At 31.8% G+C, this 27,071-nt stretch overlaps 1 protein-coding gene across 1 annotated transcript in view; it reads left to right on the forward strand.

Moving 5' to 3' along the window:
• The window catches only part of LOC129222272 (sodium-dependent neutral amino acid transporter B(0)AT3-like), a 36,499-nt gene extending 21,330 nt beyond the window's left edge, over positions 1–15,169 (forward strand). Inside the window, exons 5-10 of the mRNA XM_054856752.1 lie at positions 189–390; positions 1,566–1,750; positions 4,803–5,004; positions 9,258–9,417; positions 12,664–12,826; positions 14,918–15,169. Coding sequence (XP_054712727.1) covers positions 189–390; positions 1,566–1,750; positions 4,803–5,004; positions 9,258–9,417; positions 12,664–12,826; positions 14,918–15,169 — 1,164 coding nt within the window. The remainder of the gene's footprint in view (positions 1–188; positions 391–1,565; positions 1,751–4,802; positions 5,005–9,257; positions 9,418–12,663; positions 12,827–14,917) is intronic.
• Positions 15,170–27,071: the final 11,902 nt, after the last annotated feature.

Consider the following 27,071-nt stretch of genomic DNA (forward strand, 5'->3'; position numbering starts at 1 on the left):
AATGTAAATTTGATATCAAGACCTTGGAGAAGAAAGGGTGAATCCCGAAATCGGGGAGGTGGAAAATCAATATTAAAGCTTTTCTTGCTGCTAAAGTTTTGCAACATGAGCAAAGACAACATTATTTTCAATCATGTTTGCGTAAAGAGATTTGATCATTTTACAAATGGCGCTTTTTCTTTTTCCAGTGGTCAAAATTGGCTGATCCTGTGGTATGGCTGGAAGCGGGAACGCAGATATTCTTCTCTTTGGGGCTCGCGTTTGGCGGGCTAATAGCCTTTTCTTCGTACAATCCAGTTCACAACAACTGCTTCCGAGACGCAATCACGGTCTCCTTGTGCAACTGTGGCACATCCATGTTCGCCGGCATTGTGGTATTTTCAGTCCTAGGTGAGGATAACTAATGTTATGTGAAATTGCTTATAGTTTTACTACTTCACTTGAAAAAGTGTCTTAGTTTAAAATGAACAAATATGTTGCAGTTGAAAAATAGAAGTACTTGTTAAATACGAATAATGTGAAAAAATCAATTTCTCCTTCTGCTTTTTACTTTCTTTTTGAGCCTTCTTAGTAAAATATATGAGAAATTTTGATCCGCGTTCTAAAAAATGAATGCATTCTATTCATTTTTTTTTCATGCATACAACATTGCGTTATTTCAATTGAGGTTAAATAATATGCTTTCCTTTTCCCTTTTTTATTTATTTACTTAATTTTTAATTGTTTTATACGAGTGTGAAGTTTTTCTGCATGCTTAAAAGTCGCGCCGTAGGTAACGAAGACGATCAGATCTTTCAAACGGTGCCGGTGGATGGAGCTGAGTATCAACTAATAAGACACAACGTCCGTTAGAAGATGGCTGCTTTGGCGGAAACATGTCCCGACAATGAAACAAGAAGTGTGACGAGGTTTTAGCGTTGGGAGGTATTGGAGCACCCTCCTTACAGTTCCGATCTCGCACCAAGTGATATCCATCTCTTTGGACCTTAAAAAAAAACTCTGGGTAGATCTACAGTTCAGAACCGATGCTGTGGGTCAGCATGCCATCGTGATGTGGTTTTTCATTCTTGACTATGTTCCATGCCGGAATTCCAAGTGTTTCCTTTAAGGTCCAAAGAGATCGAAATCACTTGGTACGAGGTCGGGACTATAATAAGGGTGTTCCAGAACCTCCCAACGCAAAACTTATCGTACATCTTGCTTCATTGGCGCGACATGTTTTCGTCAACGCAGCCATCTTCTAACTGACATTTGTCTTGTTAGTGTCCAGCTCCATCGACCGGTACCATTTGAAAGCTCTGATCATTTTCATTATCTTCAGAGTGGTTTTTATTCAGACAGAGACTCTGAACACCCTTCAGAGCTCTTGTTACCTTACTTTTTTAAACCTTTACGAAATTTTATTTCAAATACGCTTACTAAAGATCTAGTCAAAATCGGAACCAATTCATTTTATCACCTTGATTTCTGAAATATTTATATTCACTTTTTCATGATTTGAATACATAAATTCTTGCATGTTATTTCACTGTGCATTATGATTTGATTTCTTTTCATTGATAAAGGTTTTAAGGCACATAGCACTCATGCCCGATGCGAAGTAGATCGAGACTTGCTACTACGACCTCTCTACCCGAACACAACAATCCCACCTGTCATACCTCCGGAAGTGATCGCTCACTTGGCAGCAACAACCCCGAATCTGCCCTTTGATTTTCCGGAATGCGATCTCCAGAAGGAACTAGAGAAGGTAACATAGTTTGCATTTGAAATTTTCAGAAGTTGAATGTATTTTTACAAAAGACAGATGGGTTTGTTCATTTTGGAAAAGGCGAAAAAAATTCTTAACGAACTTGACGAGGTGGTCATATAAATTTGGTGGAAAATCAGGGTTGGTAAAAAAAAAAAGCGGTTTTTTTGGTTTAAACCAGTTTTTTTAACCCGGTTTATTTGGTTTAAACCATTTTTTTTAACCCGGTTTATTTGGTTTAAACACTATTTGTGAGAAAAATAAAGTTTTATTTTAGAAAAGTCAAAAAGATTTTATGAATTAATTACTAAAGAATGTTTAATATTTATATTAAAACATAATTTCTTCATAATTAGTTGAATAATTTAGAGTAAAATCTTGTAATTTCATTTCCACATACGTAGAGCTTTCTATAAGGGAATATTGATCGAAAATCTTTAACTATTAAAAAATTACAATACCAAAATGGTCCTTTCTATAAATAATAAAAGAAATGATTTATTGCAATAGTTCAGACATTATTATTTACAAATAACCTAGAATAAATGCTTGTAAATTAATTTCTTCATAATTATAGCTACCTACGATAAATAAATAAATGAATGAAAATTAAAATCATGTGTTCTTAAACATGTCTGATGTACATTACACAACTTTAAAAATCAAAAGATCAACACGTATTTTGTTTAAAGATTAGAAAAAAGTTACAAATCATGTAATATTTTACCCAATGTATCAGAGAGAACACTTAATAAAATGAAAGACAAATAGATTTTAAGAAAATCATTCTGTTTTGACATTGTAGACATTATTTCTCCTGATTTAGTGCATTAAGAAATACAATTTCATTAGTAATATATCTATATATATAATTAAACCTTCAGTACAAACTCAAAATAAAATATTCTTTTAACACATTTTAATAATAAAGACTATCATAAAAATCAATGTTTATTGATTCTTCCCCCATTCATACAGGGGATTTCTTTTATTATATTGGGATCAAAAAAGTTCTTTGAAAGGTGAAAATTTGGCATTTAATTTTATTATCAGAGCACAGAGTCACACAAATATTTTCTGTTTTCATAATTGTATACATTTCTTTCCCTGATCTGACTGCATCGTTTATCGGGATGGAAATCTGTGCAGGTATTAGCGCAATTTTATGACGACTCTAAGTGCTTTTGGACTTCTTTTGTTACTGTTTTCTCTTGTCATTTAGATATTCTAGCATTAAGATTTATATACACTATGCATCGCTTCAATGATACATAATCTATCTCAATAAATCTTAAGTGAACAAGCAAAATAGGTAGTAAATGAAGTTTTGGTTGAAATATGCTTTTTAAACTATTTTAAAATGCAAAAAATTGAAAAAAAAAATGATAACAGAATAAATAAATATGAACTACTTGGATTTTTTCTCCATGTAATTTTAGATAAACTTAGTTGGTCTGTCTTGTATATTTAGGTACCTAATAGGAAAAGCTGCATTGATTAGAAATGTTGCATTGATAAGAAAAAAGAAAAAAACAACTTTTGCTACCTTGCATTAAAAAAAATAATAAGTTTCTAAATTTATTAACCTGTAATTTAACTCTAAAGCTTTGCTAGTTACTTTGCATTAATTAGATTTTACTATTTGCAATAATAAGTAAAATTTATGAAAACATTTGGGGGAAAACAATAAAGTTTAAAAAAAAACATTTTTGAAAAAAAAAACCACATGGTTATTTTTTTAAAAACCACTTGGTTTAAACCGTGGTTTAAACCTAGCAACCCTGTAGATTTTTTTTTTCAGTACAGACATCCATTCATCAACAAAAATAAGGATTATGTTTATTTTTTCAGGAAGCGTTATCATCGTCACAAAATCGGGCGATTTTTAAAACATGCATTGTTCATTGCTTTATCCACACAACAGTTACTCATGTCATCAGTGATAATTTTCATGGCAATATTTCTTTCCTGTCAAATAGCTCTGTTGGCATTTACGAAATGAGTAACCCATCCGCTGTCGCACAACATTCGTATTTTAAGAGTTATGTTTTTTCAAGTAAGGGTTCCAAGTTTTGTGTTGGCCCTTCTCTTGAGTTTTGGTATGAAATTTTAGATGCTAAAAATTAAGAATCTGCAGGATCGTCCTCTGACCGAGATGTCTAACAAAATTACCCTTAATTATTAGGGAGTATTTGGACTATTTCTTCAATGATTTTATGGAAATTTAGTTAAAAGGTTATGGATAAATGAAATTACGATTCAAATTGTGAAAAATGATTAAAGTCTCCTTCCCATGAAGCAAATTAGTTGAATCAACTTTCGAACGAGCGGTTATTAAGAAGTGTAACCAAGTAGGAAAAAAAAGGAATCGCCTGCTATTCCTCACACGACAGTCAATTGTGCCGCTACCATTATCATCCCGATGAGTGTAATCAACTCATCGAGACATTGCCAAGCGTTCGCTATACACACGAGTAAACTAGTTGAGAGTCAACTTGATTCATCTTTAACAGCATTGTGGAGAAGCTGCTCGAACAAACTCGGCTTTTTCTTTTAATAAGCTCTAGAAGAACTTATCTTTTCAACTAAACTTCAACTTTAGAACTCAACTTTTTTCTAGAAGAAAAGTTGATTCAACTAAGTTGCTTCGTGTGAAGATAACAAAAAAACCCTGTCAGCAAGTTGGCAGGTAGCTTTAAAAAGAATTTGATTCCACTAACTGTGTCGCTTCTAGCAGGCTTAAGCAGTCAAAAAACATTTCTCTTAAAAATTAAACAAAACCCTGCTCGCATAGCTATGCAATTTATGTTGATTGTCATTAATTAGCTAAAAAATATCATTTAAATTTATAATTTTTATGTTTTAGTAGCAGTTTCAAAACTGGTTCGTTGTTTAGTTGATTTTGTGGCATGCAAAAAAATGTGTCAACTAGGAAAAAAAGACTAATGAATTTGCTTTTACTTGCCACATGCAACTGGAAGATTTCCCCGGTCTTGATTTCTGTCCTTTGCTTACCGCTGTATTCTATATTTTTCTGTTTTGTTTCCCTCAGAGTGCATCTGGGACGGGCCTGGCCTTCATTGCCTTCACCGAGGCCATCAACCAGTTTCCCGGAGCCCCTTTCTGGTCGGTCCTCTTCTTCCTCATGCTCTTCACCCTCGGCATCGACTCGCAGTTCGGCACCCTCGAGGGGGTCATCACATCCATCGTTGACATGAAACTCTTCCCCAATGTCAGGAAAGAAGTGCTGACCGGTAAGGAACTTACAGTCATGGTGATCTCAGTAGAGATACGCAGGGTAATTTTGATGCTAATTTAGGTTAACATTGACTTCATTTTCTCGAAATGATGCTAATGTTAACCTCCAGACCTTGCATGAGAAGTGAGTAATCTGAGAACTCGTGCGTGAGAATTTTTCTCACTCCGCCTATTTCCCTTATACTCAACACCAATAATGTGTCGCTGACTTATTCCATTTATTTCAGGTTCATTAAGTACATACCATGGCTTATTTTTTAACAAAACAACATACAAACAAGTTTTCGACAAATCAGGCGAGCACTTGCGCGATGTTGAAAAACACCCACATTCAAGAGAAAAAATAAATTTTCACCAATTCTAGTACGAAGAGAAAAACACTCCCAATTCGACTACTCCGACTAGCAAACCGCCCTTCTGTGACAGACTGAACATTGTGAAATACCTGGGATACCGAGAGATGGTTATATGGAGAAGCTAACGAGAGCAGCTACCCATATAGCGTATTATACTAGACATGCTTTCTCCTTCCCCTTTTTGATATTATGAGTATTTTGCTCACGGCACCAAAGAAATGGCAAAATAATCGAATCAGAAAAATTCTGCTCCTTACATCAATATTCCTCAAGAAGTCTTATCGATAAAGCTTGCTTGATGTCAATCCATCTGTCAGAACGGTATTTATACATCAAATTAAAAAATAATAACAATAAATAAGCCTCGGCATGTACATCTTTTGAACAAAAAAAGTTTCCCCTACATCGAACTATCTCTTCTATTCTAATTTAACAGAAGTTTTAAATTCAGCTTTAGAAAACAAGTTTTGGAAACACGAGCTGGTACAACTTTGAATACACAGAGAATTGATACGAATTTAGCTTACGTTTCGCAAATGATTACTTGCTATTTGTTTTTATGAGGTAACAAATGTTTACTGATGAAACAAATATTCGACGAGGAAAAAATGATTCAAAATATCTATCTTATGCTCATTTAATAAGATTTCGGTTAAAGCAATTGTACACGATAGAAGTTACGTAAGGTAGGAACTTTTAATCTGCGAAAATGTATAAACGCTCTTTGTCTCCTATTGTGTAACACAACAATATATTTCGGAAGATTGTATTAGATGCTCAGATCGTATTGTAACTTTTTTAAAAACCCATTGCATTCTTAGTTGAGTCAATGGACGCTCTAAAACCGTAAATGAGATAAACATAGGAAACACTGATATTGTTTTTAATCAAAGGAATGAAAAATAAATAAGTTTCTCTTGTTGCTTGCTTTTGTTTGTGTCGGAAAAGAAACTTTTAAATTCAGAAAAGAAATTTAATTCTCATGCGTTTGCGAGAACAATCTACAGTTAATTATATTTTATTACATAAGCAGAAAATATCTGATCTGATATTAATGTGATTTTTTTTAAATTACTGATAATTCATTTGTTTATTCAGTTCTCTGTTTTATGTTTTTGTCTAGAACGCATAAATACGTTTTTGATATCTATTAATTAGTTAATGAATAGAGAGTTAAAAGTTAATTCAATAACATTTATTCTTGATCAGATATTTATCAAGTAGTTGATTATCGATAACTCGAAGCCTTATAACTTGTATACTCTTTTATCTCGAAGTTCTCATTCGGTCCCGAAATAATTTATTATTTTCAATACAAAGTTGTCTCTGTATCTCGAAAATACTCCTTTTAAATCAAAGTTTTTACTACAGTTTCGTTACCATTTTATGCACAAAAATACAGCCGGAACAAGAAAAAGTTTTTTCCCTTTGACTCACTGCTTTGCTTATCAGATGGTGTGAAGGGGATACTTTATTTACAATAGTGCTCCGTAATACACACAGTGTTGCAATATTACGTGAGAAGTAGCCGATTGGGCTACTTTTTGTCGTGGCTGACGACAAAAAATGTTAATGCTGACCAATCTTTGAGACACTTAAAATTTTGGAAACAATTGAGAAAAGTAGTCTTTATTCCAGATAATTTTAATAATCTGCTTTTAGGGAAAAAGCCGTTTTTAAAAGCAATTCGAACTGAAATCAGGAGCAAAGAAATTGGGCCCACGACATACAAACTTAATGACGTTTTAAGATGTGATAAAAAAATGTAAGAACAAAAAATTCCTTTTTTGAGATGTCTTAATAAAATGAATTCTCTGTAAAGATACTTTGCGTAGTACTAATAATTAATTTTATCTGAACTGTAAGTGCTATAGTCTATCCATTATGCACGATTCCTATAAAAAAAATATATATATAAACTATTTATCAGAAGGCTGGGAAAGGAACTTCCGATAACTCGAACAACCGATTACTCAAAGGCTTTAGTCGGTTACTTCGGACTTCAAGTTATCGAGAGTTGACTATTTTTCACTTCTATTGACATTTGCGCCTTGTATATAACCTTTTAAATTTAGTTATTTTTAAAATCTTATGAGCAAGACATTAAAATATTCAAATTTTGGTTGAGAAAAGCTAGGAATGTTATGATTTTCAGAGTTATATATTTAGTCTCGGTATTTTAACAGGGAGCGTATGTGGAATGCTTCTCTCCTTGCCATCGCTCGGTCAAGCAAATTCGATGCTATAATTATATCGTTTTCATTTCAAAGAAGGCTTTATTGTATCGCAATAATTTTTGTAAATACTGTTTTTGATTTGAATGTATTTTTTATATACTGTTGCAAATTCTGTAAATAGTAATTACTTTTTATGATTAATTTGTTGTAATCTGCCTAAATTCGGTGTTTATTCCATTATTCTTCATCTAGAATTATTGTAGTAACTTAACCTGTAAATAGCTTTTTGTAATGTGCATACAACCCCCTAACATTCGACTGAAGTATACGGTCCCCTCATTTCTGAATAATAAAATTTGTGAATGGAAAGAAATGAGAAAGTGGTAGAACGGTGTAGGATTTTCTGGAATATTTGAAAAGCTCTCTTTCGATGTTTATAAATAGCCGTGCCGCGTGATAAAAAGTCAGTCTCGACTGAGCCGTTGGAAGCCCTTTTGCGCTGTATTTTTGAGTATTTTGATGTAAATACGTGTGGGATCGTTGAGTGCATGGTGTTAATTGATATTTGCCTAATTGCTATAGTTAATTTAGCAGTTGTTAACGATATTTCTTGTACATAGTTGTAAATAAATCTCCAGTGTATTTTTCAAGAACTGTGTCGTCATTGAAAGTAAGTTTGAAGTTGTTAGTTATCAGTAAGTTATCACGAACTCTTAACAATACATTTTATATAAGCCACTTTTTTTTTCTTTTTTAATGTCACAAGCGTGTTTTTTGCTAAGCTACCTGAACGTAAGAATGTGTAATGTGTTCAGAATGATGCAATAAAACGAAATAATTATAACTAGTAGAATAACACAAACATTTGCAAATATAGTGCATTTAATATGCATTTTTAAAATTAGATGTTTGTTGCATGCTTGAACATCAATATTTTATTTCCTACTTATTTGCTTTATATCTTTTTTTGAAACTGATTGCACCAACCTCACCAGAAACTCATTCCAATGCTTTTAAGTTTCCTAATTTTAAAATGTTAGTTTTCCTGCTTTTTAAACATTTAAGTAGATATAGAAATATTAAGAATTTTATTTATTCTAAGGTTAATTAAGCTGTTAAATGCACATCAAATAAATATGCGCGCGATATTTTATTCAAAGTGTAAATCATTTTTATCCTTTTTTCTTTTCGGTATAATACTCCATAATTGTAGAGAACGTCTTATCAAGTTTTTTTTTTTAATCATTAAAAAATGAATCTATTGGGTAAAAATAAAAAAGTACTGCATCGAGGGGGGGGGGGGGGACTATCTTCCATGTAAACTTCACACAGATTTTTTTTCATGTAATATACTGAAGGCTTGGTTAGGACACCCAGAGACTGCAACTTCGTATCTGTTATGGACTCATCAGTCTGGAAGAGTCAATTGTCGCGTTGGAAGCATATTTTTCACATTAAAGCTGTGATTACCAACAAACTGGTAGGTAAAATAAATTTAGCACACCATCGAGAGTTATCAAGCAATGGTGCTCAATTATGCTCAACAAAAGAATATTTGCCTTTTCTATTACTCTTACTAAAAAAATTGCAAGTTTCGTTGAACATCAGTCGAAAAGAGCCTAAAAATTCCTCTCTAAAAATAAAAAAAAACTGAAAAAAAAGGAAAATCTTGTAAAAATACTGTTTTGAAATTTACTTTTAAAATTATATTTTCAGGCATCACTTGCATCATTTGTTTCTTCCTATCACTGATCTTCTCCCAGGGCGGTGGTAACTACATATTTACATTGTTTGACAACTACAGCGGGAACTTCCCTCTGCTCATTGTTGCTCTGTTCGAATGCATCGCCATTTCTTACGTGTATGGTCTCAAAAGGTAAGTCTTATCTCCCTACTAAGAAACGCGCGCTCAAATGTCACGAAGCTTTAGTCGTATTTGACGAAATGGTTTCATGAAATACTCCGAGTATACTGCCAGCCGTCATCAAATTAACTAGAATTTCGTGAGATTCGAGCATGAGTTTCTGACTTACAGTGCTGGCCAAATTATTAGACCAAGACTGTTTTAAAAGCAAATTCTTTATTGATTACATAAGTATAGACACATTAACGAACAGTGAAATAACTCTCTAATATTTAGTACGCATTCCCTTGTTCTTGATGAGCATTTTAAGTCTTTTTGGCATAGTTTTCACAAGGTTTACACCATTTCTTAACTTTTTAAAAAAGGAGGTAAAAAATTGTTTATGCTCACTATTATATATACTCACATACACATACTCACTAATTACCTAAAACTAACTTTAAATATAACAAAACACAATAATAAAAAGAACTAGTGAACTGTTTAAGCTGATTGAGGTTATGTTCCTGGTAGGTAGATAAACAAAGAACATAAACAAAGCAGAAAGTGCTGCTACCTGGAAACATTAAATTACGCTAAAATAACATAATAATCAGTGTACAGTATGTACTTTACTTTAACAGTAAAATAAATAGTATTTTTGTACAAATAGTGTACAAAAAACAAACAAAAAACTCTTTAATCTAATAATGTGGCCAATACTGCAGCGAGAAAACAATCGTCGAAAATAACAAAATGTGTCTTACAAAAGAAAAATCTTCAAAAATGAGCGAATCACTTCTGAGTGCGTTTCTTTGGCGAATAATATACCCTTTTCATAAATATAAAATTGATCGCAAAATCTAAATAAAGAGTAAATAATTCATTGCTCTATAATATGGATTTTCAATAAAAATAGTAGAATTAAATTTGTCACCAGACCTGTATCAGTATCAGGCGATATTTTTTAAAGAGTTAAGAAAACCAGTTATCAGGTACATTAAATCCAGGTCCGTATCTGCGTGCCCGCGGACCCCTCGTGCGGGGAATGGGGGACACGTCCTTAAGGGTGGCCAATGGCTTAAAATTAAAAAAAAAAAAAAAACTAGCACTAAGACTTATTAAGGTTGCACATGTACGCTGCTTTCCTCTGGGGAGGGGCTCTACAGATTTTGTTGCAGAGGGGGGGGGGGATCCAAAAGTTATAGATCCAGACCTGATTAAATCAGTCTATTTTAATGCGAGTATTTTATGCAGGTATGTGTTAGTTTCTCTTCAAAAAATGCGAAAACTTTCTGCTTGTACAAAGTAAAAAAAAAATTAAAAACAGAGTTTTTGTTATTGTTGTTGTTAAACTCGGGAAAAGTAAAAAGTGAGTTCTGAATTCAATCATTTTGCTGGGTAAAAAAACTGTTCATTTATAATTTGTTACCTTAGTACAGTCCGTATAATATCTACATTAAAGGCTTGAACACATTCTGAAGAAATGAAGTAAAAACAAACAAACAAATTTTTTTTTCAATTATTTTTCACACGATAGTACTCTAATAGTATTATGAATTTCTCTAACTTTTTATTCCTACTCAAGCAATGTGTATGTAGTGTACACGATCAAACATTTAGTACTAGAAAAAGAAGTATTAAATGCATTAAAATATTCGATATCTTCACGCAAACATTTTAGATTTTTTTTTCAAGCAATTCTTTTAATTAGTAATTTTGGTGCTTAAGGAATAGTTGTTGGTTTTTTTTTTTTTTTTTCCTCAATACCAAGGTAAAAGTTTTACTCTACTCAGACTTCATTACTTTTAATATTCAAATACTTTAAATAACTGGAACGCACTTATTAGAATTCTCCCTAACAATCTTATGGTATATGTTTAATAAATCATCACATAACATTGTACCATTGAAAGTTATGAGCTGAACTCGGGCAAATTCATGGATTTCAAAACTGGGAATGTAGCAGATACTCTGAATATAGTTAAGAAAAATAATTGTTCAACATACTTTTTTACACTAAAAAAGTACATAATGATGGAAACCTTATCTGTAAGCAAAGCATAAAATAAAATCGCAGTCTCTACAAGCATATTTCACTCATTGAAAATCGAAAGTACACGTTGCCATCTTCCATCCCATCCTTAGAAAGTTAGTTTTCTTATGCAATGGATCAGTATAATATTTACTGTTTTCGCACATTTCTGTCTTCCAAGAGAAACTTCCCTCCCCTAAAAAGTCAAGAAGAATTTTCACGCGTCAAAAAAAAAAAAAAAGAAAAGAAAAACTCTAGCTATATTTTAAACTTGTACTTACTTATACATATTGTTTATTCTTACCATGGTTCTTATTCGACTATAACGGCGTTTCTCAACCTTCTTTTTTTTCTTTCCTCCCTTTTCCCCCTTCGCAAAAAAAAAAGAAAAAAAAACTAACTTTTGCTGACCGTTAAAAACATACGACTTTGTTTACGGACAAGTAAGATTACCCCCGCCCCCTTTTTTTTCACAAAAAAAAAAAAAAAAACTTTCGACTCATGGACTTTTAAATACTCCTGAAAAATTTTTGCGAACGACTGATTTTTGTTTTACTTTTTTACAAAATATAATAATAATAAATTACTTAATAAACCTATAAATAAAACTTTACTTGGTGTTAAAAAACTGCTACCAAAATTACTTAAATGTTAAGAGAATAAGAAAGGTAATTATTGTAACAATTATACACAAATTATAAACATTGCTGAAAAATCATAGAAAAGTATAAAAATTCTCGTAAAATATGTCATTTGGGATATTATTTTTGATCATGTTGTTTTCTCCTTTTGAGTGAGAAACATTTTTCAATTTTTTTGATGTTTCATTTGCACCTGGAGGGTAAAAACGTATTAGGATGAGCTGTTTTCTTTCTGTTTTACAAAGAATAAATAGTGTAAAGTGAAAAAAAGAATTGCTCTATGTATGGTATGTTTATTTTTAATTAGAATCGCATCATATACAAAAATTAAATGTCTAAGAAACATTTAGTCTAGATTCCAACTTTTTAGAAAATATTTCTTTACACGAAGAGATTTAATTTAATAATAGTGAATTTGATACTGATACCCGTGATCAAAGATTAATTATTTTATTGTTTTGAAACACAAAATAGAACATTACGTAAGAATAGGGGGGGGGGGGTTGGAAAAATCTTACGTACTCTTACATGGGGGGAGGGGGATCAAAATGGCCAAAATAATAGTTACGTAATTAATGAATGCCCCCTTATTTCTTTTCCCAGATTCAGCGACGACATCGAGCTAATGACAGGCAGGAGGCCCAGCTATTACTGGCTCTTCTGCTGGAAATACGTGGCCCCCGCCACGATGATTACAATTCTGTCCGCCTCGTTCGTGCAGATCGCCACAGAAGGCAGCGGCTACGAAGCCTGGGACAAAGAATCGGTGAGCAAAATAATATTTTCGTCTTTGTCACAGATATATTTTTGTGGGAATGCTTTCTCTTGTTTCACCAACAGAGGGTGTTCTTTTTTTTTTTTGGTCTTAGTCATTATTTTCTGATCAGGTCAATGCATCTATCTTACGTAGGTGATCATTCTCGTGAAAATTGTTAAATCAATTTTAATAATTGCCTCTAATCTATTATATTTTTTATCGATTATTCATTTATTTATTTATTTTTTTAGTGTATATTCAGTGGTTTGTACATAAGTAGGGGGACATGGGGCAAAGTGAAATAGCGGGGCAAAGTGAAGTGATGACATATTTACTCAGCTTTTAGCTCCACCTATCTGGTATGATTTTAGTTATGTAGTACCGTATGTAATCTATTCTAGTTAGGAAAAAAAAATACCGCCGAAGATTAAAGCATTTGGTAATACAGGCAATTTAAAAAAAATTGATACTCATATTGTAATATTTTGTTGTGATTCGAAAATCATTCTTGTTACTGTAAAATGATAAAGTTCTTGTTATTAGCATTTTAAATATTAAGTGAGACCTCCTAATATTCAATGCAGTATTAATTTTGTGAATATTAAGCTTATTTGTATTTTAAATAAATTGTACAATTAGTCAAGTACATACGGGGCAAAATGGATGGGGCAAAGTGAAATAGTTTGTTTCATTTACTCATTCAATCATTTAATGTAAATCACTTACGTTTTCATTTATTAATTAATTTATTTACATTGCTTCATCTATTAATTCACTTCTTTATTCATTCATTCACTTACTTTCTTATTCATTCATTCTTTTACTCGCTCTTTTTTTTCTTCATACATTAATTGATTTATTCATTTAATTATTCGTTTATTGTTTCATTACCTTTTTATTTATTCATTTACCCTTTGATTTACTGATTCTTTCGATAAAAATCATGTTTTTTAATCGAATAGAGAATATTTCAGTAGAAAAATATTTTATTTTCACCTTGCCCCATAAAAAAAGGTGAAATTTTTCCACTTTTTTTTTGAAGACACAAATTTACTGCCAAAAATAAAAACTACTGTTTCAACGCAAGTTTAATTATAAAATACAATGTTCTTTCTTTTTGTACTGTAATGTTTAAAACAAATTTCCGACATGTTCATTTTGAAAAAACTCGGTCATCTTAACCATTTCACTTTGCCCCACATTCCCCTACTTGAATGTAATTTTTAATAGTTTTAAAATATTTTGTCAACTCGGTTACTCATGGAGGACAAAGAGGACAAACAACAGCGTGGGCAACAAACTCTTTTAAAAGTCATTATAATAGATTGAATTTCTACAACTTGCTAACGAGACATTTATAACTTGTTGCATTCCATCCGGCCCTCGACAAAAGGCTTCGAGTCGTCAAAGATCACCAGAAGAGAACAGGTTGTAGTAGCCCGTCTTCCTGTTGGTCACACAAGATTCGCTCATAAACATCTCTTTTGTCGCGAATCTGCTCCAATATGCAACACATGCAATGTCAATTAGACATTGTTGCATATCCTCTCCGATTGTCCAAATTTCAATCACGTTCGTTTCAAATTCTTTAATCAGTTCCTTCCATCTTTGAAGGAACTGTTAGGAGACGTACCTCATCCAAAATTGTTCCCCTTCCTTCAGGAGATTGGATTTCTTTCTGTAATTTAGTGTTTGTCCCTTTGTCCTTGTTTTCGTCTGGTCTTTGTTCTGTTGTAAATGTTTTAAAGTTGCTCAAAATTATTTTTCTGTTTTTTTCCCTTTTGGCTTGTTATTCAAAATGTGAAACTTCATTTATGTGTTTATTTCGGCTAAGCCCTTAAAATTCTAGAAGTTTTGTGTCCTTTACTCTCAATGAAATGTCCTTTCTTTTTTTTATTTTATTTATTTATTTATTTTTTATTTATTTATTTTTATTTATTTATTTATTTATTTATTTATTTATTTGGCATTTTTTCTATTTATCGATTTATCGGCAATTGTTTGGCGCCGTATAGCCTTTTAAGGTTTTTGCGCCAATAATTTCAATACAACCAACCAACCAACACTTATAATTTGATGTCCTTCGTATCTCCCAAACAGGCCACCACGATTCGCCTTGAATGGCCGGGCTGGTGCCACTTCCTGATCGCTGTGCTGATCCTGATGTCCACCATCTGGATACCTCTGGTCGCCGTGTTGCGGCTGTGTGGCTTCCACGTGCTGACGGAGGAGGAGCCATCTTGGTTCCCTGCCGAAGAGCTCAGGGACTTTCACGGAATCATGCCGCACAAGGTTACCGCCCTGGAGAAGTGCCTCTTTTGCATACGCGAGGACGAACCCGACGAAATGTGATGAGATTCGACGTCGAATCTTGCCTCGCTCATTTTGGACCTCAAGCATGGGCCACCACGGAGTAGAGAAATTCAGAAAAGAAGTTCCATGTGAGGAGGCTTTTTCCTCCGCTTCGTCATAGTTGAATCGGTGTGCGTGTTAAATCTGGATGAAGGCTTATTGTTTCAAACAAAAAGAGACTTGGTTTAGAATACAGGGTGTATGTTTTTCCAGAACTTATTGTGCAAATTCAAGTTAAGTCCGAAAGTTTTCAGAGATAGGCAGATGCAAATTGCGTCAAAAAGGTGTTCTTTCTTAATAAGAAAAATATGGTCATTGCTTTTGTTCAGAATTAACTGTTGCAGGCAAGAAAATATTTGATTTTGTTCTAAAAACCAAAGTAGGAGGGCGCACGTAAATCAAATAAAAATAATTATTGGCTCTATAAAATTGAAATTTCCCGTTCTAAAATATGACAGGTATTTCGTTTATCCATTCGAATAGAAATAAAATTCTGCCAAGCATCAATGGGTTTCAAAAGTCTGTTGATACAATCGCAGCTATGTTTTTATTTTTTAACTTGACAACTATTTCGTGACAATTCTCAACTGGATTCAAAAAAAACAGAATTGATATCAGCAAGTCAGTTGACATGTCAACTTCAGCATTTGTCTGAAACATGTATGGGATGTAATAGATGAAACTTATCTTTAACAGCAGGGAGACAAATAATAATGAAAAAGTAAAAAATCTTTACTTTAATTCCTGTAGTTTACTATATGCTGTTCTTCCTTTCCCGAAGAAATTTAGTCATGGTGATTGTTTAATCTAGGAAATATTCGATCGAGTAAAATTAAAGTTTGCAGTTTTTTTACTTTTTCTTAAGTTAAACTTCCAACTTAAATATTTAAATTGTTATTCTATTTTGCTTATCTCTGAAAAAACTAATGAACTTAACAAGCTGTATATATACCAAACTAGATTCTTTTTCCCGTCAAAAATACATTCAAAATGACACGACAACATTCATCCACATTGATGAATATCGGATAAAACGCAACAAAAATTTTAAATCAATGCTTTTAATCATTTCAGAATGCATTCAGAGAATCAAAATATTCTCATCAAAAATCGTTTGAAAATTACGTGATATTTTAAAACTTAAAGTGTACTCATGTTCAAACTAGATTAGACCATTTTGGCGAAATAAAGAGCAATAAAGTGATTAGCATTATGTTTGCGTTCTAGATTGCTAATCAAAGCAATTACTACCGGACAATTCCCACATATCTGATTAAACTGTTGATAAATATTAGAATTTAGTTGACATATAGCTTGTGCCTCATACAGCGTATAGTTCAGAGAGAGGAAAAGAGTTACAAAACCAATCTTCCACTAAACTTTTAAGCGTTAGACGTTGTGCAGAAGACTTGTTGAGTGAACAAACCGCCCGTTTGTCTGCAGTTGTTGTCGCCATTGACTCTAATGTGCAAATAGCAAATGCCAACACCTTCGTGTGCCAGCATTGGTGATATACTTTTGATGTGATTTTCAATTTTAGGATGAATAGTCACTTAAGAATAAGTCTGTGATGTATATGAAATGTTGGTTGTGAAACTGTTCTTTAATTACGGAACTATATGTAGGCGTTTTTGAGTTTTCCAGAAAATTATTCTTAATGTTACACAAATACTTTATGAGTGTGTGTTACAAGTGTTGAGATGATGGAAATGCTCTAATGAGGATTAGTATCATGTGTACAAGAGGAAAACGAACTTGAAATCAATAGAAATCAAATTTTAAGAAATAGAAATCGAGTAAAATTATCAAAATTAGGTTTGCGATTAACGTAATAAACGTGAAAAGTATCATCAAGTTTAAACAAAATTATGCACATTCATACGTCAACATTTATAATTGAACCATTAAAACGATTATTTCAATACGGACGAAAACGGAAGTTTTTAAAAACTAATAACCTTGAGGAGCTTTAAAATTAATAGAAACAAAGTAAAAACTACATTGAAAAACGTTCATGTTTGTTAATATTAAACATTTGCTTTTATCAAAATAAGGAAGATGCTGATTGTTATCAAATCTTGAAAAAAAATTTAATACTTTTTTTTCTCACTTATATGTTATCGTGCAACTACGTAAAGTGTCAGCTAATTTGTTTACTTGCTTTGAATTAAGCAGAAAATGCCCTACTTCCATCGGGGGGGAAACACTTTTTTCAATCCAGGTGAACATATTCTGTTTCTTATTTAGTACGATGCATAACATATTCGTAAAAGTACAATAAAGTTAACTTATTTGCAGTTACGTTGAATACTCTTCAATTCTTCAAAAGAGCAGCAGAAAGTAAATTTTGTTGCATTCAACAGATTTAAGGGAATCATTCTTTGGCAAACATTCTATCTTCGACGTTTGTCGCATAAGTACTTTTTCTGTTTGAAAATTTGAAAACCTTTCACGCTATTGCCCGTGCTCGAGCCAATGGTTTCATATTAAATCAAATAGAAAAGGCTCACTCACTACACTCCAGGTTCCCTCGTACTGTATACCAGGACAGCAGTAGAATTTATTAGTAATCCAGACAGTAATATATAAATTTATTCGTTTCCTATGAGTTTCATTTAATCGTTTGTTGGATAGTAGTTTTGTTTCCATAAAGATTTTTTAATAAAATAGTAGAATGCATAATTTTAAATTTTACCTTATTCACTAACCAATGAGAACTAAGCTTTTGTCTGTATTTACAAAAATCGATATGTTTACGATTCATCTTCATATATATAACAGCCAATGATCGAGTAACCCGCGAGTTTCAACAATGAAACTCGCGCCAAGGCAAGATAATTTGATAATACGTTTTGGTAATGTTTAACATGCAGGGAAAGGCTTTATTGTGACAAGGCTGAACTCGATCCGGTAACGAGACTGTTTTACTGGTAAGATTGTGTCATTTCAGGGGAATGAAGAAACAAAAAAATGGTGAACAATGAACGCTACCTACCATTCTTAAGGGTTAATCGACTGGCGTTAGGGTTAAAATTTCAACTGTCAAAATATCATCAAACTGGCATTGGCTTCGTTCAAATGCAGAAGCAATTTTCACCCGTCATAACTTGACGGGCGATTTTCTAGTTATATAACTGATTATGAATGATAAAAAGCCGTTAAAACTTTAAAAAGATGGATTTTTTTTAAAGAACTTTTCTACTTTGAATTTTTTTTTAAATATTCTCCCCTAGTTTTTAATGTATACTAGAATGGAAATATTGAGCAACACTGTTTAATCACAACTTTTGAGCAGTTATCTGTTTAAATTAAATTAAGAGCTAGATTCAATTTATTTAATTTTTAAAAGATTTCAAAATAAAGAATTATTGCTTTAAAGAAAAAAATTCATTATAAAATGTTAACCACTTTCAGTGATAAACTGATGACAATGTAAAATACCCTTACTAGATAATGTTAGTAATTCGGAGAAAAATTTCCAAAGGAAATGTTTTATTTGAGGTTCTATTTAAAGTTTTAAAATAATTTTTATTTTCAAAATGTTCTGAAATTTTAACTAATGATAAAAAAAAGAAGAGCATAGAAGAATTTATTTTTTGCCCATTTACGTTTCAACTGTTTCATCGTTAACTATTTAGTATTGTTTTCTATTGAATTTAATTTCATTTTTAATTATTATTGTTCGGTAGTTTTCATTATATATTTTAACTTAGAAAAGATAATAAACAACTTTTATTTCGCTTGCTTGAAACAAATTTCTCTCACAGCTAGGATACTTGACTCGACATTAAAGATTTTAAATTGTTTAAAACTGTCTTTAAAGCAAAGAACTAAAAATTATAACATTACGTTCATTTTTTCAACCGAAATAAACTAGCAGTCTTTCGAAACAAAAAAAAAAATAGGAAAATAGTGTGCCATTTAATACGGTGGCGAAACAGTATGTATGTACATTACATACAATACAGTACACAAAATTTCAATATGTAATTTCATTTTCTAACAAAATTTAACAAAAATTAACACTCAATGTTTACTGAATACAAAAGAAAATTTATTACAACTTCATGGAGTGATTTCGGATTTTGACGTTTCGGATTTTGCCGTATTGAATTTTTGACATTTCAGATTCTTGACGTTCGGATTTTCGACATTCAATTACACTTTTAAAGCCTTTACAAAATCCTAAATTCCAATAAACACTGCTCAACTTTCGATTCAAAATTAGTCCAATTCTTATAATCTTCGAATTAACTTCGCTGTTGTCTTCGACTGAGTCCGGAGACATTATTAATATCGGACGAGTAAATTGAATACGATTCTGCCCACGTGACTGGTCGAAAACGGCAGAGAAAAAGTTCGACCGGTACGAGAATGGCTCAGAATGTGATCACAATGTAAATACTATACATCTTCGGCTCTTTTAGTTCCGCGTTAAAGAACCAACTCTGATGAATCAGGTGCGTTACTTGCGATTGACACAGAGCAGTTGCTGACGAAAATACAAATTGACATTTAGTCACATGTTTGTGATTTTTCACATTCTATCTCATTATGATCTCAGTGTTTCTCGGTGTTACAGCACAGTATTTAGTCATAGAGGACACTGAATGTGTTACTTCGACACCAAAGGTGTTACAAATATTTTTAAGATATTTTAAGGGACTGTCAATTTTTTACACTTTCAGAAATGTTTTAGAGTACCGGATCACTAGCTTAATGTTATCAATATTTCAGTTTGAAACCTACTTTAAACAATTCCAATTCTAAAATCAAAAAATAATATTCGAACTTTTTAAGTTTTTATTGACATCCGAATTAAAAAAACCTATTGTCAAATATTTTACGCATTCATAGGAAAGCCACTAAAATTTTATACTGTTGTTTTCAGGACAGATCTCTGAAAAGAAATCAAGCACTCAATTCATCAGTAATTACTTTTTATTTCCTTTTGTAAGCACCTCACATTAACTTTTTTAATGTGTGTATTTCATTAAAAACTATACTCACTCCTAAAATGTATGAAAATCTTTTACGCATTCTATGAATTTAGGGTATGGGAATATATCTGCAGGAGAAAAAAGGCGCCGAGAACCAGCAAGATTTTTTACAGAAATGGTTTAAAGTTGCACCCAACTTAAGTTAAGGTGAAAAAAAACTAAACGTATGAAATGAACAATCGTTTCTGCAAAAATATAGTAAAACAATACAAACTTAATTAAGTTGGGTTTAATGCAAGGTAGTTAATTGTTCCAAAATTATAAATCACTTTACAAGTTTAAAAATGTCTTCAAGTAGTTTGCACATCAAAAGTTACGCACACAAGTTGTTGTTGTTGAAAACTTATTTTTAAAGTTGCATATTAAAATGTCTTTTGTTGATTATTGTTGATTGTTATAAATTTTAAAACCTACATTGTTGTTCTTAAGTATTTGTTACCGTTGCTCTAAAATAAGCTTATTGTTTAAAAAAACTGTTTGCATTATATCTTGTTAAATGCAATATAAAATTTATTTGATTGTAAAGAGTTCATTTTCACGTTGTTTATTTAGAATTTGCGTGCTGAAATGTATTTTACACCTCTCAAAGATTTAATCAAACCGTTCAGTGTAATACAAACATCTTTTAATTTTTTGGACAAATTTTTTCAGCGAGAATAAATTTTTTAGAAATTGAACACATTTTCAAACGTATTTCATAAAATTGTGCCAAAAAATATGCTTTTGTTTCTTATTATGAAAATTTTTTTATTACAAAATGATATTGAAATAATGTTAGCATCTTAATAACCAAAACGAAAATACTTTCCGAAATATCATACTTCTCAAACACTTTATTTTAAATACATTTAAGAAGTTTCCAAACAGACTTACATATCAGAAATTATGGTGCATTTAATGTGTTGTGATGGCTTTAAAAATAATACAATTAATGCAGATTATATTTGCAAAATTGCTGCTCAAAAAACTAAATAAACTCGATGAAATTCACTTATGAATGAAAGATGTTTTTGACTTCAAATTTATCAGGATCAATAATGATAAATTAAGAAAAGTGTAGTTGAATTTATGCAATGATTCCTTAAATAGTTCTTTGACTTTAATTATATTATGTTCAATAATGATAGATTAAGAGATGTGTAGTTGAATTTATGCAATGATTCTTTGAATGATTCCTTGACTTTAATTATAGTATGATAAATAATGATATATTAAGAGAAGTGTAGTTGAATTAATGCAATGATTCCTTGACTTCAATCATATCATGATCAATAATGATAAATTAAGAAAAGTGTTGTTGAGATTATGCAATGCTTCCTTGAAGCGTTTAATCAATCACCAATAAGTTCTTTCAATACGAGCTGACTCATTTTCACTCTTGTTCCCTACGTTGTTTTAAAAAATTCATATGAAAGTTTCTCGAATTATGATATAATGTAAAAAGGTTCTGTGCGTGTTTTTTTTTCTCTTAATAAATACGTCAAACATTTGTATTAAGGCCCATGCATGCAATATAAATGAAATACAAAGATTGAACCATTGTTGAATGTGAGCAAAACAAATGTTGCGGCCAGAGAACGTAAAAATACTCCTTGGGGTGCTTTAAAGGACTGGAATTGATTTTCGAGAAGTGAAATATACAAAAGCAGTAAAGACCATAAAAGGGATCTATTCCATTTAAAAAAGTTAAAAAAATAAATATATATATATAGTTGGGTGAAATGCAAGATTGCAGGGTAAAACACGATATGTACGATTTTATTTTTAATGCTTATGGTGTTAGACATTTTAGGTTTAAAAAAACATTCAAATGCAATGTTTTAAAAACTCCAACTGTGAGTTTTTTTTTTCTTTTGAGCAATCAGGAATATTGCGTATTGATCTCACAATAATCTCAAACTGCTGTAAAGAGTAAACTATTGTTTTAGTGATAGGTCAGATCAGATCGCTCACATGATCCTTTTTATTAAATTGCAGACCGTAAAATTATCATAACACAACCTTAATGTGTATGCCAAAATTAATCGGAAATTTAACCTTGTTTTTTGACATGAAATCTTGGAATTCTGTCAAGAACTGCAAGGATTAAAAAAAAAAACTATTTTTCAAACTCAAAACAAAAAATGCGCTATTTCTGCCACGCTACTGACGCAAGGTAAATTTTCGTTTCAAACATCTTATAATATCCTTTGTGTGCTCGCGCACACACATAGAAAATTTAATGAATAGAATTAAAACCTAGATGAGAGATTTCCGATGTCACTCGTTTGCATAGCAGCCTGAAATTCTCCAATACTACTTTAAACTAAACCACATTAATACCAGTAAGGCGTAAGTCAAAAAAAAAAAAAAAATGTTTGCAATGATGTTTTTTTCCCCTAAGCAAAGAGAATTTTTCATCCCGCGATTAGAAAGTACCTTCAATGATCTAGTTAATATTGGTCACGCTAACCCAGATCAGTTGGCGCGTTTTCAATGAGCCGGCTCAAAGCCGAAGTAGAGATATGTGGATTATACCCGTTTATGTTACAATTAGTTGAACGACTCCACCTCTGACCTATCCCGTTCTCCACCTGGCAAGAAGTGGATAGAAAATCCTACTCACAATGAACCGATATTTTCCCTACATAGGGATATTTTTCTTATCGCGGTTTGAAAAGACCTATGCTGGATTTTGGATCAATGATCTACATGTAAATGGGCTCAGTTTCTAACTTATTTAAGTAAAAAAAATCTTATAATTAATGACATTGAACTGTAGATTGCAGTATGCCAGCTTCTCAAGGGCAACAATATGGCAGACTATGTCGATTTGATCTTAATTGTAATTCGAAACCAGGCTTGTTGCCAGTTTCATGCCTATGCCTTACTACTAAATGTTTTACGAATAAGCTTATACAAATAAGTGAACATGAACAACGAATTACGATAGCTGTAATTAAACCCTTCACTGTTGCCATGCGTAGCAAACAAATATTTTACAATGTCTGTTATCTGTGCAAAGCATTCGTCAGATTTTTGGGACAAAATGCTATTGGCATTAGCATAGGTTAAAACTTACGAATTCGTTAAAATAAAATAGAGCAAGTACTTTGATAACGGTGGTGGAATTACATAATATAGTAATGATCTAACAGTTTATTAGTGTATTCTATATTCATAGCTCTTAGAAGTTTCTAGAATCTGAATTATTACAGGCATTCAGGAGCAAAAGTACGTTTGAAAATAATTGCGTTCTGACATTTCTTTTCAACCCAATTTATGTTTCAACTATATTCTTTTTTTTTTTTTTTCAACTGCAATTATTATATTGGTTTTTAATGTTAGCAAGTGCTTGTTTCATTTACATTAGTTTAAACAGGAGTATTAGATAAAAACTGATTTTTAACTAAAAATATGAACAACAAGTCATTAGTTTTTATCCACAAATTCTCAAAAAAGTCTTTTGGACGTATTTTACTACATTAAAATCAAATGAGTTCAAAAACCCAGTAAGCTCCATTGTTAAAAACCAGGAGACGACTAATTCTAAGACTCCTCAATTCCATTGTAACATATCATCGTCAATAGTATTCGTTATTTCAAGAAACTAGAGGGGGCGCTGAAGTCTCTGACTAATGACTGCTGAAAGAGGTAATACCGCTTGCGTAAGACATGATCTGTCCAATGAGACACTTACCTTGTCCATACAAAATTGAAATGTTTCACCTATTTAGCTAATTTCTTTAACCATCGCAAGGTGGCATATTCAAGCTCTAGAATTGCGAGTAAAGCTTCGGAAAAAAAAATATTTCACTAAATTGTAACTTTTGTTCTACTAAAAATTAAGTCACTCCATTAGTGGTGTAATAAAAATGCGTATCTACAATGTCAAATCACTTCAATTTAGTTTTAATTTGGCTATTCACAAATACACTAGAAAAAAAACATAAACTGTATAATAGTGAGAAATTTTAAGTTTTATAAATTAATTTTGTGGGAAGAAACAAGAGTGTCAAGACAGCATTGATGGAAATTCCATTTTAATAGTATTACCTATTTAACTTTTTGAAGTTTCAAGACATGTAAGAAATTATATTTTGTTCTGTTTAACGCCAAATAAAGGTTGTATGCAAAAGATACATTCAGAAATATACTCAAGATAATAACAAAGTGCAATTAGGGAAACGGAAGATATCGATCTTGAATCATTATAATTCCATAGAAATTACTGCGATAATTTCAAAGTGAAGTGAAGTGAATGGTGAAGAATTTAAAAAATGAAACTGAAATGGGCCACTCCGCGAAGAAGCCACCATGTTGTACGACTCGTAACAGGTCATATATTTCATAAATAAACATACCCTACAAAATACTTATAGGGTAATAAACAAAATTGTGTTCCTTACCCTTTTAAATAATTCTTTAATGAATTATATCAGCTGTCACGTGCGGGATAAAATGTTACTTTTTCTTTGAAATGACCTTAATATTAATACACATCAATCGTTAGAAAAAATAAAGTAAAAAAAATCGGGAAAAATTAAATGGAAATTTTAATTTTGAAACATGATTATGATTTTACCGAAAACATATTTTCTGCATCAGACGAGAGCAATTTTGCTTTCATCTAAATAAAGAAATAATAGATTATTTAGTCTAACTTACTAAACTAGTACAGTAAAAAAGGGCATCTTATTTCAATGTTTAAGACCTATTGTAACTAGAAACACTATGCTTTTTAGTGAAAATCAATGGGCAATTCTTTGAACTAAAACTAAATTCCTAAATCAATAAAATGATAACATTTATGTTATTTAACACTAATGTTTAGGTGATATTTTCCCCTGTTGGAAACCAGTTGTATCTGTTTCCATTTGGGATTTTTTTCAGTAATAATTAAAATTTTCTCTACTTGTCTTTCCACACTGTCCTCTACAAAAAATACTCTACTTCTGTTCTCCACGGTAGTAATAATGAAATTTGACCAAAGCTTTAGTATCCAAAAACAATATATATTATAACTTTCATTTTGAAGTCGTCTGAAGACAGAGTAAAGAAATTTAACACAAGAGTCATCTGTGGTAAAAAGGAGACGAAATTGAAGCCGGAAGTAAGGAATACATCGGTGCGATGATAACATGGTCGCTTCGTGAGAATGAGTATCACCAATCTCGCAAAGGAACCGAATCAAGTAGCTGGCGGATTAATTTGCATATTAATTCACGTTTTAACGCAATTTCAAAAACGTGCTTCATGAACTTACAACAAAATCTAAGTTTAAATTAACTACCAACTGATATTCAGAAATGCAATGTTTTGAATCAAAAGGTGTCTCAAGATCTTTAGCGAGAATCTAAGGATCTTGGGATACATCGGTGCTACTTCTGGCTTCAATTTCTTAGTATAGCGTGGTCTCTCTATCTCATTCTCTGTCTGAAGAGGACTCCAACATTCCCTCAAAATACATTCCGATCAAAGGGTAAACGGAAGTTTAGTCATGAAAAGAAAATCCTCAGAAAAAATAAATAAATACGTTTTGACCAAATTGGAAATAATAAATCAAAATGTGAAAATTATACAATATAAAATATAGATTTTAAGTAAACGAAAGACATCGTAAGACTTCACAGCAGGCTGCTTACTAAATTTATAACTACTGCCGCAAAATTGAAAAATCATTACTTCCAAGTAGCATCGCTTTAGAAGAAAGAGTGCGATATGTTTAAATAACTTTGCAAGATTTTTTGTCCATAAATTTGTCTAATAATAGAGATACAAATTGTGAAACAAATGAAAACACTACTATTTAGAAAAGAAAAGTGTCAAAACAAAACCTGAAGATGAAGCATGGCCGTTCCTTTGTTGTAAATAGTGTAAAATAGCATAAAATGTACGTGTTGTTGATGTTAATGTACATAGATACTCTCTGATGTGAATGTCATTTTAGTAAACAATATCTGTTTGCCATGTTAGGAATATTTTTGTTGAAACAATGTATTGTAGACATGAAATAAAAACGAGGAAAAAAATGTTCTGGCCTAATTTATTTTTTTTACCATGCTGCTGGTATGGAAATGCAAATTTGACTTTCGTGCTGAAACTTTATTTTCACGGACATTACAAAACTTGTCCATCTGAACGTTTTACATTGATTTGAAAATAACTGACAAGTAATGAAATTCTCACTCAGTTTTATAAACTACTAGTTGCATCGCCCGGCTTTTCACGGTCTACCTCGAAAATAAGAGTTATGTCAAGTTACGCGTGTTCAACAATCAGTGCTAAATGAAAGAAAAAAATACAGTGTAAAATTTCCCATCAGAATAATGGCGACAGTTCCTAAAAATCTCCTTTAAAATATGGATCTTTGTCCCTAAAACTTCCCATTTGAATGACAAAACGTTGTAAATGAAGTTATATTCCCCGTCCGAACCTGAAGTCCGTCATTTGGGTAATTCTCCTCCCCCCCCCCCCCACCATGTTTTCAAAACATTAATTGTGCGTTTTTTCCTGCATTTTGACGGGGTGTTTTCCAAAAAAAAAATGCATTAAATTTATATCTTTCCCCTCGGAAAGCTTTGAAAATACGAACCTGCCTACAGAATTCATCTTACTCTAGTTCGTTCACAACAAAATACCTTTGTTTTGCATGATAAATTCTGTTTCAGATGTGATTGATTACGAATCTCTTCAGTACTTTTCAAACAGATTTTTACTTGCATTGTTTCAAAGAGAAATTATTTCCAAAACTGGAATTTTAATTTTATTTTCCGTTTGTTGAAGCTTTGTTCTAATGAACATGGACCAGTAAGGTGTCAATTATATCGATTTGTAAGTACAATGCAGTGCTGTAAGTTTCGCGTTAAATTTTGTTTAAATTCACTCCCTCATAAGTAGAGATAAAAACAGTCGGGGAAAAA

Source organism: Uloborus diversus, chromosome 5, assembly GCF_026930045.1.
Source record: "Uloborus diversus isolate 005 chromosome 5, Udiv.v.3.1, whole genome shotgun sequence".
Lineage (NCBI taxonomy): Eukaryota > Metazoa > Arthropoda > Arachnida > Araneae > Uloboridae > Uloborus > Uloborus diversus.